The following is a 16,200-nucleotide window of genomic DNA, read 5'->3' as shown; positions in this document are numbered from 1 at the left end:
TGTAGACTCTTATAGGATTTACCATTATTATCTTAGATTTCTACTGTCTCAGAGAGTAGGAGCTGCCACATATTATATTTTAGATAGTAAGGTTCTTGAAATTGAGATTATGAAGTTATTATTTTTATGAGCATAAAGTGGGTGGCTGAAGCAGAGTGATAGATGTGCTCACAGGAGGAGATGAAGTCTTGGAATTGAAAGGTGAGGGAATAGTAGGATCAACTGTGTGAATATTGATTGATGCCACTAAGGATGGTGATAGCATGATGTTGGAGAGAGTCGCAGTGAGACAGCGGCCAAGATCTTCACAAAATGGAGAGTGTGACTCAGAGTTCTAGAGATAACTACAACCAAGAGGGTGGCCGATGGTATAATCTGATGGCATGAGCTTCAAAACTGGGCTCCTCTGGGGAAGAATAAGAAAAATAATATAGAAATGACTGAGGTACAGAAAAATCACCCACCTCAACCCTAGTCTTATAGCACCAGGGATGCAGGTGAGAAAGACACTATAACCTTTAAGGAACACGAGGGAAATAATGTCTTCAGGGGAGATCCAGCTTTCAGTTACAGCAAGAATGAAGGGAGCCTTCAGAATCACTTCCCATAGATATAAATACATGCATAACATTTTAAATTCTTCTTACAATGGTGGCCCAATTAATGCTGCCTAGCTGCTAGTACAACTGGCTTCCTTTGTAATTGACAGGAAATTTTAGTGACGTGCTCTCAAATCCTATAAAATCCTATACTTTTCAGCTTCTGACTTCTGAACTTACTTCATCTTCCATAATGATCTCCCAAAAGCCAAAAAATCATTGATTATGTTCAGGGCCTCTGTTAACACATATTAATATGTTGCCATTGTGTGATTTAGGCCAAGTTCCCATCCCATGTATTGGAACATTACAGAAAGTACCCCTTCTTCAAGACTGACACAGATTCCACTCACCCCCTCAGCTGGGTGCCCTTGAGCAAGGCACAATTTGTACTCTTCTATTTTCTTTTTTAACACTGCCAATTGTATTTAAATGCCCCAGCTTAATCTTTTAATTGGCTTTGCATGGCCTCTCTTCACTGTCCTTAAAATATTGGTCTTCCATTCTAGTGGCAGTACCAAACTGACCCATATTGGAGCCTGAGGCAAAAGGAATTGTTAGTAATACTGATCTTTCTTTTAAAATTTTGTATTTTCACCATGGATTTTTTGTATTAATTTCAATTTTAAAATATTGCATTAAAATATTTGCTTTGATTACTGAGTGTTTTGGCACCCTCTTAAATTTTGTGCCTGAGATGAAGGCCTCAGTTGCCTTACCTTAATCCTAGCCCCTGTCTAGGGGATTAGACTGAACATTACTGAGTAATATGGTCAGACTTAAGGGAATTAGTGGTGAAATAGAGTCAACATGAACTCAAAGTGAGGTTACAAATTTTGCTTAAAGATGGAGGTTTAGAGGACATAGGCAACAGAGTTTTTAGAACGGGTTTTTAGTTAGCTAGTTTTCAAGTCAGTGTCTTATTTTGACCATGTAGACGTAGATGTAGTTACTATCACAATATTATAACTTCTAATGTACGAAACAAAGTGAAAATATGCTAGCCACTCACTCAAGAAGAAGTGCTTCAACTCCTGGTTTAAAACTTGTAGAATTTAAAAAAAGTCCCATAACGACGATGGTAAATATTCCAGACATTCCAACTAGCTTACCTATGTTTTTAAAGAAACAAATATAAAATATTAATTTTACATCAACAGTGGCACAAATTTTGCCAGAGATGAAAACATCAGATATCTGATAGCAGTGACTTCATATAGAGAGGCTATCCCCCTTGGTTTCAACTGGATAATATCACAAATTATTATCACCACCCATTGTCCTTCTTCCTCCTTAGATTCATACCCAACTGTGCAGAAAAGTCTGTAATGAACATCCTTGCACTGCTTTGGCTTCTGATAATTGGCAACAATGTGGAGTTCACAAATCTCTTCATGTGCCCTAGTGAGGCTAGAGCACCCTTCACAGGTCTAATTTTTTCAGAGGGGCTCTGGATGAATTAAATAGAAGTGAGCTGATGAGCTCTCTATGGACTAGCTCACTTCACATACTTTTTCTTAGAAGACAGTAGGAGATAGAAATGGTTTGATCTTGTGACAAGACTAAGGGAGTGGAGCCAATAGAAACCTAATATGGATCTACTCCCCCAGTTTAATTTTGGTTTGGTGAATTTACTGTCAGGGACTGAAAAGTGTACAAAACTGTGGAATATTCTTAAACATTCTCATAGCTTTCATGAGCTAGAGGGAAAAATAATTTTGAAAGTAGCTTATAAAAGTGATATATTATCACTGTGAAAAATTCAAATAATATGATACAGTATAGAGATTATATTTTTTAGAAAAAGGGAATACCCATAATTCCACTGCCAGGACTTCAGGTATAGTTTTAAAGAACACTTTGTTTGTTTGTTTGTTTCCTCTTTTTTTTTTTTACATCTTTATTGGAGTATAATTGCTTTACAGTGGTGTGTTAGTTTCTGCCCCATAACAAAGTGAATCAGTTATACATATACATATGTTCCCATATCTCTTCCCTCTTGCGTCCCCCTCCCTCCCACCCTCCCCATTCCACCCCTCCAGGCAGTCACAAAGCATGGACATATATACGCTACCAAATGTAAGGTAGATAGCTAGTGGGAAGCAGCCGCATAGTAAAGAACATTTTGATTGAAATTTCTATTGAAGAGAGGACTATATTTGCCTAGAAAAAAATCATAAGATAAGCTACTTGAAAGTACAGAATGAGACACCCAGAAGGCAACTCCAAGCATTAAAGGCTGCTTGCTGAATTTCTATACTGGAGACAAGTGGTAAAAATTAAGCGGGAAACATGGAAAAGTGAGGAGATATGGGTAGCTGTTAGATCTCATAGAGTTGTGAACTACACAACGTAATTTTCCTTGTGAGCTCCCCTTGTCTCCATCTTCACTAGAGTTTACTAAGAAGAAGAAATTGCTATATATTTATGAGGAGGCAGCAGAGATTATGAGGAAGAAAACTCCAGAAATTTTCAGAAATTATGAGGAGATATCTTTGGGTTTTCATAGACTATAGAATTGGAAGCTTAAGATAATTGGATTAAGATCTTAGAGAGGGGTGGAGTACCCTGTGAACACTCACAGAGGCTTGCTTCTAACATACATATATACAGTCACACATTAAGAAAAACTACAGAGGGATTATACAGCAATACAGTTCTGTAATGGGCTTATTTTTTTTCTCTTAATTTTTTTTTCTCTGAACTAGACATTGTTCTAGTTAACAAGTACAAATTAAAATTTTTGTTTTAATATTGAAGAATATTATGGATATGCCACTTTGACCATTATTGCCATGTTTATCAAATTGTCATACATGGATCTGTTTTGTGCCCCTTCTGTTTCTTTGGTTTACTTTGTATTTCCCTGTTAATAGCAGTTGTATTTTAATTACTATAGGCTTTTTAAATGTTTAATACTTACCTAATTGTAAAATTCTTCACTTTAAAAAAGTTGTCATGCATAGTCTCACAGTTTGTTTCCAGATGAATTTTTTAAATTATTCTGTAAAATTTCACCTCCCTCCAAAATTCTATCATTATTTGATTCAGATTGTGATAATCTTAATTTGATGAAATGTACAACATTATCACACTATTGAGTCTTCCTTTCTAGAGATGGAAAATTACAAGTTTTATATTCTTTATTTTAGTTCTGGCTAGGAATGATACCTAAGCCAGAAACGAACACTTTACTTAGTCAGTTTTGAATCGTGAAGGAAGAGGAAACTGTGGATGCATGTGCTTTGATATCAAATCCTGGACTACTCTTTATAACTTGTTAAGTAATGGTAAAATTTGGAAAATATTTATGATGACTACCTTGAAGATATTAATATAAACAATAAGCTAGGTCAGGGTAAAAGTTATTTTACATTAGATTTATATTTACTCATTATCTGTTTTCATGAAATTCTGTCCTAGGATTTTTTTTTTTGCTAAAATGTTTATTGAGACATCTTGACTCTAAAAATTTAAAATAATTTTCTTGGAGATAGGGTAGGGGATTATGAGATACAAATTATCATGTATAAAATAAATACACAACAAGGATCTACTGTACAGTGCAAGGAAATATAGCCATTATTTTGTAATAACTTAGAATGGAGTATAATCTATAAAAATACTGAATCACTATGTTGTACACCTGAAACTAATATAATATTGTAAATCAATGATAATTCAATTTTTAAAATTAAAATAGATAAAATTATTTCCTTGAGTGTAACTCTTAATCTTGAGGCTATGCTTACTTAATGATGTTAGAGGAAATTATGTTTGCTGGAATATAAATTTTGTAGCATTAGGAATACACCATTAAAGTAGTATGTAACGAATGTACTTGTACTGACTCATTATTCTCTCACTGTCTATTAATTCATTAACGATTGTGCAACCTCACTAGATTATAATTGGTTTAAATCCAGATTAGTTAGGAAACCTCACATCCCTATGTTCTGCCTTTCCTTCCTCAGACATGAAAGTAGTGAATCCTGTTACTCTAGCATTTCTAAAAAGAAGCTTTTCTTTGTGTCTATTTAAATTTTATATTTCTCAGAAGTATAAAATGTGTAGCTTTCTGTTTAAGTCCAAACTTCTTGTTAAGTTTATTCCTTGATATTTTATAACTTTTTGCTAATGTAAAGAGAATCAATTTTCATTATATTTTATAACTAGTTACTGCTGCTTTATAAGAATGCTATTTGATTTATTAATTTTTGTATATTTGCCTTATATCAAACTATTAAAGAACCTTGTTTTCTTAGTTTATTAATTAATTCTCTTGGGTGTTTCTATATAATCTAAAATGTTTTGTCTTAGTTTATTAATTAATTCTCTCGGGTGTTTCTATATAATCTAAAATGCTGTGACTAATGTAACCATTTTCTCCTTTAAAATGTATAAACGTCTTTCTTTTTTTCTTATTATATTAGCTAGAGCTTCCAGAACTTTTTTTTTTAACCTCTTTATTGGAGTATAATTGCTTTACAATGCTGTGTTAGTTTCTGCTTTATAACAAAGTGAATCAGCTACACGTATACTTATATCCCCATATCTCCTCCCTCTTGTGTCTCCCCCTCCCACCCTCCCTATCGCACCCCTCTAGGTGGTCACAAAGCACCCAGCTTATCTCCCTGTGCTATGCAGCTGCTTCCCACTAGCTATCTATTTTACATTTGGTAGTATATATAAGTCCGTGCACTCTCTCACTTTGTCCCAGCTTCCCCTTCCCCTTCCCCACGTCCTCAAGTCCATTCTCTACATCTGTGTTTAATCACGGATATGAGGCTAGGCAACACTCTTATTCCTAAGTGTAATGGAAAGACATAGTATAATTTGGGAAGTAAGTATTATCACACATGCCAACTCCAAATCATTTGTGGAGCTGTCTAAAGGGCTGGGTTGAAAGTGATTCTGAGGCTCTGTCAGGGAACAGTGATATGGCTAATTATCATTGCCTGCCATACTTCTTTGAGAAGGGAGTTGTGGTAAATGGATTAGTAATGTTGATAGAGTTTCTAATGTTTAGCCTTCCTTGATCTGTAACTTCTATTTTTATTTCCTTTTTGATTGAAGAGTTACCAAGAAAAGTTTTTTTAAATTTCAGGCAGTTAGAATGTTTATTTTTAAAGATCCTCCTTTTGAAGTTAGCATTTAATTGCATTGTGGTTGAGCAATGTTTGAAATTTTATTGTAATGTTCTTCTAGTCTAGTTTATTTCTATTAATGTCTATATGTCTATGTAAAGGATAAGTATTCTGTTTTGGAAGATAAAACTCTTTATATATCTTGTGAGCCAAGCATTTGAGTTTTTATTTAAATCTTTTTATAGCCATAGTCATTTTTTTGTCCACTTGGTTATGAAATTATCTAGGAAAGGCATGTTAAAGTATCTCATTGTAATGATTTTGTCAAATTTCTCTTGTCATTTATAATTGTCTTTATATATCTTGGCACATTGTTTTCCATTGTATACATATTCATATTTTTAATCTCCTTTGATACATTGTTTTCAAAAATATTCCTTCTAGATCAGTTGAATGTTCTTTTTTGGCCTAAATATTTCCCATATCTTTATTTTCAATTTTTCTACATCATTTAATTTTAGGCATATCCCTCTTACTTACAAATATAAAAGATGAGGTATAGAATTGAAAGGCTGAGACTTATATGATTCACATCATCTCCAAAAACAGTAGACAACCACAATTGTACCAGTTTTGAAGTTAGAATTCCAAACAAGAGACTTTCTATACAATATGACCAAATTTTATCCATGATGCTATGAGCTGTAAGAAAGGGGAGTAAACAGGAAATAATTAATAGAACTTACTTGCTCTTAATTTTAAGTGATAATCTGGGTCAACTTTTCTTTTCGTCATTCTCTTTAAAAATAGCTCATAGTTTTTGGGGTAGATGTAGGGTATTTTCTTATTCCTAAATTGAAAGAGTTTCTTTTCAAATGTTAAAAGTCAGACACAAATTTGTAAAATTTGATCAGTTTAGTTTAAGAGCTTTTTTCAGTCCCCATTAGGGAATATATATTTATTCAGTGCCAAAATTGTAATACATTTTGGAAAAACAGTAATGAACAAGAAGTAGAAAGTCTCTAAACCCATGGAACTTATTTTCCAGGTCTAACATAATACACACAAAGAAATACAAAACAAGGAATGCCTCTGAGTCCCAGCTGAGTGAATTTCCTGTATTGTCTTGGCCTGCCAAACCGATCCAATTGGTTCCTTATTGTTGGGCATTTCATTGTTTCCAGTTTTTTCCCTGATAAGCAATGTGGCAGTGTGTATTTCTGTACATAATTATTTTGTAATTCTCTGATTACTTCCTTAGTCCCCAGAAGTGGAATTACTACACTAAAGGATAGTTGATCCTTTATCGATATTATTATATCTTGCCAAATTGCTTTCTACAGTCGTTATGATGCCCTCCCCAGGAAAACAGGAGACCTAAGCCCTTGATAGCCTTGATTGCCGGAATCAGGCATTTTCAGTGGGTGAGGAAGTCCTTCCCACCTTTACAGGGTGAGGAACAGAGGAGCAAAGTTTGAATTACAGATGAGAGTGGGTCTTGGGGTCAGGAAAGCCTGAAGGGTCAACTTCAACAGAATATGTGAAGAGCAAGAACAAAATCGAAACAAAGAATGGCCAACAAAACAGCAACAGCAACCACATCGAAAAACAAGGCTAAATTTGGGGAAGTAAATCCTAGAACTATGCTCTTAGATAGTAAAATGAAGGAGAAAGAATCCATTTATGAATCCTCAATCATGTCCACTGGTGGAGAGGGCACTGTTAAGAGTACTGAGGCTATTTAGATTCCTTCTCTACCTAGTCTCATTCCTATGGCTGAAAGGGAGCCACGGTTTCTAGATATGCCAAGCAGAAAGATTTAACATCCGTAGGGATAGTGTGAACTTGGGAGGAGAATTTCATGAATGACCCTCTAAGTCACATCCATTCTAGGTATGAAGTTGACCATGATGATAATTTTGGGAATCCAGCACCTCCTGTAAATGAAACATAGGCTGGAGGCCAACTCTGGTTTCAGAAAAATGCAGGGAACTGGAGTTAAAAGACCCAGTTTAAAAGTTGCTTTCCCCTTTAAGAAAGAAAAATAGCTCTTAATGAGTACAATATATGCTGAATGGATTTATTAGGTTAGGAAAAGCCTCAAAGCAAATCCATTACTTCTTATAATGTTCTTAAACTTCTAATATACAAATAGGAAAAGGTAAGAACCTCTGAGTGCAGTAACTTCTTGGTTTTCCCTATTATGAAATATGTGTTCACTTCAAAGATAGAGCACTACTGTTTAAATAATCACATGTTGTAAAATAATGATTACTATGAAAATTACTGTTTCACAGCTGTGTTAACTGATATAAATGAAATACCAGTAAAACTTATCAAGAACCTTTCTTAGGGGAAATTCTCCTATTAAAAATTCAGAGAAAGTCCTGATGTCGAAGAAAATAAGTTCACTTTTCTCTTCTTTCTACAGCAGACATTTGTAATAAAATGTTGTTACTATTATCATTTTAACAGTGATTACTTAAAAGTTTGTACTCCTCTGAAATCTAATCAAAAACAAAATTCTATTCCATTGATTATAGTCAAAATTTTGAGGCAAGCTCCAAAAAAGCAAGGACTATTATGTTCATGGCTGAATCACCAGGGCCTAGAATAGGAGCTATCACATAGTACATATCAACAAGTAACTGTTGGATTAATGAATGAATTAACTTCTAAATCAGTACTTTTCTTTTTACTTTTCTTTTTTTTTTTTTTTTTTTTTTTGCTTCTCAGTGAATATCAAGAAAGTTCTTTTGATTAGATTGTAGATGTTGCCTCTGATAAAGTTCCCTGAAATTCTGTGATCAGTATTTACTATCTTAAATGGGACCTGGTAGAATACTAGATCAGGTATAGGGGCTGGGCTTGGATCCTTCTGACCAGCATGTATGACTACATTTTACATTTTTCAGTTTCCCCCAAGGGTGGCTCTTGAGTTTTTAAGATGCTTCTGAATATAAACATTTCTTTTTTGTTCACCTTATTCATCTTCAGGAAGCCCTTATCTGCAGCAAGTTTTATGGTAAAAACTCTCTAAGTGCTGTATGGTGTCACCTCGTTTTGTATTCTGGATTTTGGAAAAGGTTGTATGTAGGTAGTTGGTTTGGTTTTCTTATACACCACAGATGGCATATATGAAGAATTTAAAGAGAATGTACCTTCCTGTGCTAAACTGGGGTTCCAGTTGATGTTCCAAGCTGCCATGGCCTGGGTAAAATAATTGGATACAGAACAATGCTGAAAGCAAGTGCTTCTTATGCACAAGTAGGGTAATTAATTGTCCACCACTTGAACCAGCTCCCTAGAGGAAGACATGAGAGGGGTGATTCTTTTTGGAAAAGAATAGTCAGTAATCAAAACAGTATGGTATACCAGTACTGTACCATTTTGATTACTGTAGCTTTGTAGTATAGTCTGAGGTCAGGGAGCCTGATTCCTCCAACTCTGTTTTTCTTTCTCAAGTTTGCTTTTGAGTGTTTTGTGTTTCCATACAAATTAAAAATTTTTTTGTTCTAGTTCTGTGAAAAATGCTATTGGTAATTTGATAGGAATTGCCTTGACTCCGTAGATTGCCTTTTGGTAGTATAGTCATTTTGACAATATTTATTCTTCCAATCTAAGAACATGTATATCTTTCCATCTGTTTGTGTCATCTTTGATTTCTTTCATCAGCGTCTTACAGTTTTCAGAGCACAGGTCTTTTGTCACCTTAGGTAGGTTTATTCCTAGGTATTTTATCTTTTTTGATGTGGTGGTAAATGGGATTGTTTCCTTAATTTCCCTTTTTGATCTTTCATTGTTAGTGTATAGAAATTCAACAGATTTCTGTGTATTAGCTTTGTATCCTGCAACTTTACCAAATTCATTGATGAGCTCTAGTAGTTTTATGGTAGTGTCTTTAGGATTTTCTGTGTATAGTATCATGTCATCTGTGAACAGTGACAGTTTTACTTCTTCTTTTCCAATTTGGATCCCTTTTAATTCTTTTTTTTTTTGTCCTCTGATTTCTGTGGCTAGGGCTTCCAAAACCATGATGAATAAAAATGGGGAGAGCAGACATCCTTGTCTTGTTCCTGATCACAGAGGAAATGCTTTCAGTTTTTCACTATTGAATGTGATGTTAGCTGTGTGTTTGTCATATATGGCCTTTATTATATTGAGGTAGGTTCCCTCTACACTCACTTTCTGGAAAGATTTTATCATAAATGGATGTTGAATTTTATCAAAAGCTTTTTCTACATCTATTGAGATGATCATATGGATTTTATTCTTCAATTTGTTAATGTGGTGTATCACATGGATTGGTTTGCAGATACTGAAAAATCCTTGCAACCCTGGAATAAATCCCACTTGATCATGGGGTATGATCCTTTTAATGTATTGCTGGATTTGGATTGCTAGTGTTTTGTGGAGGATTTTTGCATCTATGTTCATCAGTGATATTGAGTGATATTGGCCTGTAATTCTCTTTCTTTTTTTTTGTATCTTTGTCTGGTTTTGGTATGAGAGTGATGGTGACCTCATAGAATGAGTTTGGAAGTGTTCTTTCCTCTGCAATTTTTTGGAATAGTTTCAGAAGAATAGGTATTAATTCTTCTCTAAATGTTTGGTAGAATTCCCCTGTGAAGCCATCTGGTCCTGGTCCTTTGTTTGTTGGGAGTTTTTGAAATCACAGATTCAATTTCAGTGCTTGTAATTAGTCTGTTCATATTTTCTATTTCTTCCTGGTTTGGTCTTGGGAGATTGTACCTTTCTAAAAAATTGTCCATTTCTTCTAGGGGTCCATTTTAGTGGCATACAGTTGCCTATAGTAGTCTCCTATGGTCCTTTGTATTTCTGTGGTGTTGATTGTAACTTCTCCTTTTTAATTTCTAATTTTATTGAGACTACACTCTGAGCACCACTGAAAGCATGGGGAAGGGACATATAAGATGCTCATGGGAGTGCCGGTAACTGTATTTCTGGTCCTGAGTGATAATTACTCATCTGTATACTTTATGAATACTTTATAATCACTCATTATAGTGTGCATATATCATTTATTTCATACACACAAATGCACACATACACATATGATAAAGGAAATAAAATACTTATTGTTCAGGGCTATCTGAATGTGGTAAATGAGCTCCAGGCATATTACAGTCTCTTTGCTTACAAGCACTGCGCTCAGGCCTTGTAGATGGCTGTATAACTCACATTTCCTCCCTGAGCTGACAGCTTTCTGTATTGCCTGCAGGGAGATAGTCCCAGGGGAAGGGAAGGGAAGCCACCTCCTCTCGCCACTGGTGGATGCACTACTTGGCTTATCTTTTGAGTTCATCTTCAACGCATAAAAAACAACATCCCTCATTCTTGTTATCAAGCATTCTGATTCAGCCTAGGCCTGTGGAATGTTGCTTCTATATGCATCCTCGTGAAAAGTCCCAACTCAGCCTCACAACAAAACTACAACAGATATTAAATAAGGGATGTGTGGTAGTGCTTTGTAAAGAGTAAATCATTATACTAATACAATTATGTTTGTATAAGCATAACTTATGGTAAGGTGTTACAAAATCCATGTAAACTTTCAGAAAATACAGGATTCTAATTTTAAGAAATTAAGAAAAAAATAAGTCCTTACCTAAGGAATAGTTTACTTTTTTTTGCAAGCCAAAGTTAATATCCATAATACTAGTAAACACTATTAAAGACACTATAGAGGTCATCAGACTTTCTCCATTAATTAAATTGACGAGGCCTCTAGAAAGACCTGCAGAAGGAAAAATATTTTTTTAAGGTGGGAAAAACTTCATCAATGTTGAAGAATAAAATTTTATCAACAATTAGAAGGATATTCAGCTATGTATTTATATCACATACTTTTCCTACATACTTAAGTATACTTTAGTCATGTTTGTAAACTCCCTTCAAGGAAATTTCATTATGTATCAACTACAAGTTAAGTCTAGATCACCGTGATTAGTTACCAAATTAATTGTGGTTGATTATAGTTTATGTAAGTAAGATAATCAATTAGAGCTCTCATTCCTTGTTTCAAAGCACAGATGAAAACATAAAATTTATTACTTTTAATTCTGAGACTTGGCTTATATAAATACATACATCATGCATTTAAGACAAGAAAAACTGATGGTGGAGGAATAAAGTATATTTATAAACTAAGGCTTTATACCATGGTACCCAATCAAAGTATTAAGGCAATTGTCCTGATAATCACACTATAATTAGACATTGTCTGACTTTCTCATACATCACTTTCGATGGTTTTAGAAATCAAGCTCCATTAATGGAGAGCACCCTGATATAATCTACTTCCATCCTCATCCTCCTCTATTTATGATGATATTCTAAGTTTAGATATCCATCAATTATCATTTTTCTTTGCTATTCAATGTGCCTGTAGGGGAAAACTATAACTTTGAGCACCTTTAATGGTTTTCAAAATGTCCATAGAAAGGAAATATTATTAAGGAAATGGTAAAAGCCCTCCCTGTGAACCAACCACTCTATAGTTGTGATCACAATCTAATACAGTAAGTATGCTGTTGGAAGAGAAGAAAAGCCAAGGCAGTCTGTTCCTGTGGAAGTTCAATTGCCTTGATGGTCCAATTCTTCACCTCTCCCTTCATCCAGGCCCTCTGCTGTAAGAAGTTGCAGTTTCTCTCACCAAAGAGTTCTGATTTTTAAATTTAAAAAAAATACTATTTTTTAATGAGACTTGATGAAAGCAGAGGCTTGAGGAAGATTTCTGCTTCCTCTCTCTTGGATCCCTGCCACCACCATGGCAGCATTCCCTGGCTACCCTTCTGGAGGAATGTGAGAAATACATGGAAGAAAGGTGAATCTTCCTAGTTGAGGCCATCCTAGATCACTTAGTCCCCAAATGACCCTCCAGCTGACTGGAGATTCATTAGTAAGCCTAGCCACAATCAGTGGAGCCCAGCCTATGCCATCAGGGAGAGTGGGAGGGAAGGAGACGCAAGAGGGAAGAGATATGGGAACATATGTATATGTATAACTGATTCACTTTGTTATAAAGCAGAAACTAACACACCATTGTAAAGCAATTATACTCCAATAAAGATGTTTAAAAAAAAAAAAATATATATATATATATATAATTGTAGTTTTAAGCCACTATGTTTTGGTGGTGGCTTTTTAGTCAAAAACAAAGACAAAGACAAACCCTAACTGACACTGTTGTATAACTATTCCATTTTAGAAAATGGGGCTATAACAAAATGTGAGTATTTAGAAATAAATAACAGACAAGGAACATAAGAGAAGTCAGTGGACCCTAAAAAGCTCAAAACAATGTGAATGTATTCATGTACTCCAGACATTGGCCTGGGCAGATTTTATTTTTGAGAATAAAGTAAAAAATATATAAAAGTCTTGCTTTGAAAACTCAGACAAAAATGTTGCCAAGAGAAAGATACTTTATTTAAAAAAATTTTTTTTAAGATGCAAATTGAGGAGAAAAATAAAATTCCAAAAGTAACGACAAGATGGCCAAAGTTTATGAGAACAACCTTGTAACTCAACCCAAAGAAATTATTTAAATTCAACAATGGTAAGCCAGGAAGTCAGTGGAATAAGTAACTAGATTCCAATTAAGAGGAGTATGGAATTCTCTCAGGTAGCATAGAACTCTTCCAAATCTTTTGAGTAGGAAAGGGCCTGACATTGACAGAGTCTCATAGAAGCAGGGTTGAGGGACAGACAAATCTCCTTGTCTTAAAGATATGGCTTTTCTTTATTCACATAGGTACAATTGAGGTTTCTGCACTACTCTGTTTCTACTTGCCTCAGAGAGCTCTTTCCTTTTCAAGTGGCCATAAAAAGTATGTGTGTGTGTATGTGCATGTATGTGCCATATTAAAATTATACTTTAATTCTACTTTAAAGCAAATGTTTTTGTTCTCATTACTAAAAAATAGCTGAGGGAATACAAATTAGGTAATTTTTTTTTTGAATGAGGCTCTTGGATTTTTTTCTGGATTACATTGACTTGATATTTTATACTTCTAAATATAGATTTCTTTCTCCTAAAATAGTACACACTGTATCATTAATGATTTTATTGTTTTTGACTTTTTAGGCTTTTGGTCTTAATGGTGACAAACACTCCAACGACTTTTTCTTTCTTTTTTTTTTTTTTTTTTTTACGAATAGCATTATCTTAATGACAGTGTTTTCAACAGAAAAGGGGTTTGGGGCAATAGAAATGTCACCGCAATGTACATGCAATATTGTGATTCTCCCAGAACTACTCTGTTGGCTCAGGATAGAAGCATGTATAAAGTCAAGGATTACAAATAATCCCCTGCCCTATTCCACAACTGAATGTAAGACTTAAAATACTAAGTAAGCCCATCACTGGCATTTCCTTCTTTTCTAAGCATCACCACCTGAATCTCTATGCTCAATCCCCAATGTCCCAGCACCCCACTTCACATAGTGAAAAGCTATAGTGAACAAAAGATCTTAAAACTAGACAGTTTAAGCATGGAATATATTTTAAATATAGGAAAAGAGAAAAATATACTTACCCAGGTCTTTTATAGAAGATGAAGTCAGCATAGGATCTGAACTCACAAGGATAGCTGAAAATAATAACCATGTGGTGGTTTTCAAAACTAATTTATTCACAGATGCCAAATACCAAAGAATTAAGGTATAATTAATCAAAAAGCCAGGAATTGTAATTAAAAGTATCTGCAAAGAAATTTTACAGATAGAAAAATCAGATGGCATTTGTATTCCATTTTTAAATGCAGATAATCAGGATACTGGAGATGTAGAATCACATGCAATCCATTAAAGGGAAATTTTAAATTATCTTATTTAACAACTATGTGATTGCAACTCTGGAAATAAGGAACAAATATTACAATGAGATTCTTAGGACCTAAGAAATACCAGTTACAGGAAATACCACATTATAGTTAAAAAGGAACTTTTATACAATCTACTACATATAAAATAGATAAACAACAAGGTCCTACTCTAAAGCACAGGGAACTATATTCAATATCCTGTAATAAACCATAATGGAAAAAAAATGAACTTTTAATTTTCTTGATAAGGCCACTGAATATAGATGTATATGTGTGAAGGTATATACATACATACCATATATATATATATTATATATATATATATATATACACATTTAACAATGCATAAAAACTGAGACATAGCCTATTAACATAGAAAAAAGAACACAAATTTAGAAAGAAGTTACAAAAGAGGGGAAAAAAGAGAAAACAAAATAATAGAAGGAATGTATAGAAAGGGCAGAGGACCAGAAAAAAGATGGGAAGGGGCATTCTGTTATTCTACAACTGGATCCTGGCCTTCTGCCTTCCCCCCATTGTCTTCTACTTTCTCCTATTCTACCTGTGGTGGTTATCTAGCAAGATTTTATTACCAAATGCACTTGGGAAAATGTGGTGATTGTGCCTTAAAGTACCTATGAGAATTCACAACTACACCCTCATGTTCACTGTAGCATTATTTACAATAGCCCATACATGGAAGCAAGCTAAATGTCCATCTATGGATGAATGGATAAGGAAAATGTGGTATCTATATAGAATATTATTCAGCCATAAGAAAAAGAAAGAAATCTTGCCATTTGCCACAATGTGGGTGGATCTTGAGGGCATATACTAAGTGAAATAAGTCATACAGAGAAAGACAAATATCATATGATCTCACTTACTTATATGTGGAATCTAAAAAAACAAAAAACTAAATTCATAGATACGGAGAACAGAGGCGGGCAGTGGGGTGGGGTGGGGGGTTGGAGGTGTGAAATGGGTAAAAGGGGTCAAAAGATACCAATTTCCAGTTATAAAACAAATAAAGCATAGGGATGCAATATACAGTATGGTGACTATAGTTAACAACAATAGTGTATTTCATATTCGAAATTTGCTAAGAAGGTAGGTCTGAAAAGTTCTTATCACAAGAAAAATGATTTGTAACTATGTGTGGTGATGGATGTTAACTAGACTTATTTTGGTGAGCATTCTGAAATATATACAAATATCAAATCATTATGTTGCACACCTGAAACTAAATAATGTTATATGTCAATTATATTTCAATTTAAAAATAAAATGAAATAAAAATGGATAACTAAGAATTTCATAATGATGTTGAAAAATGCTCTTACTGCCAATATAAAATTAAAAACAGCAATATCATACATCCTTCATTATATCCTTAGAATTTCAATGAGTAAAATTAAAGACATGCATCATTTTGGAACTTTCCATAGAGATTACTAATATATCCTCCAAAAAGTTTTACCAACAAACACAGCCACCAGCAGTGTACTAATCATTCCCATTTAAAACAATTCTCCAGAGAAGTAAAATCAAATAAAATCCCCAGGTTCCTGTCTCAACTTTTGCTACATCAAGAAAAATGAAAAAGCACAAGTTCTTACCCCCTTATTTATTACACATTTATTCACTACCTACTATGCAATGAGG

The 16,200-nt window shown here is 34.2% G+C and overlaps 1 protein-coding gene across 1 annotated transcript in view; it reads right to left on the bottom strand.

The window, feature by feature from the left end:
- Positions 1-16,200, bottom strand: part of SLC9C1 (solute carrier family 9 member C1) — a gene marked incomplete at its 3' end in the record, with an annotated part of 109,613 nt that overhangs the window by 82,752 nt on the left and 10,661 nt on the right. Inside the window, exons 3-6 of the mRNA XM_079921431.1 lie at positions 14,248-14,413; positions 11,316-11,444; positions 6,227-6,388; positions 1,612-1,711 (exon numbers count right to left, since the gene is read on the bottom strand). Coding sequence (XP_079777557.1) covers positions 1,612-1,711; positions 6,227-6,388; positions 11,316-11,444; positions 14,248-14,413 — 557 coding nt within the window. The remainder of the gene's footprint in view (positions 1-1,611; positions 1,712-6,226; positions 6,389-11,315; positions 11,445-14,247; positions 14,414-16,200) is intronic.

The sequence above is a fragment of the Stenella coeruleoalba genome, assembly GCF_951394435.1.
Source record: "Stenella coeruleoalba genome assembly, chromosome: 5".
Taxonomy (NCBI): Eukaryota; Metazoa; Chordata; class Mammalia; order Artiodactyla; family Delphinidae; genus Stenella; species Stenella coeruleoalba.
This window is presented reverse-complemented; position numbering and strand designations above follow the sequence as displayed.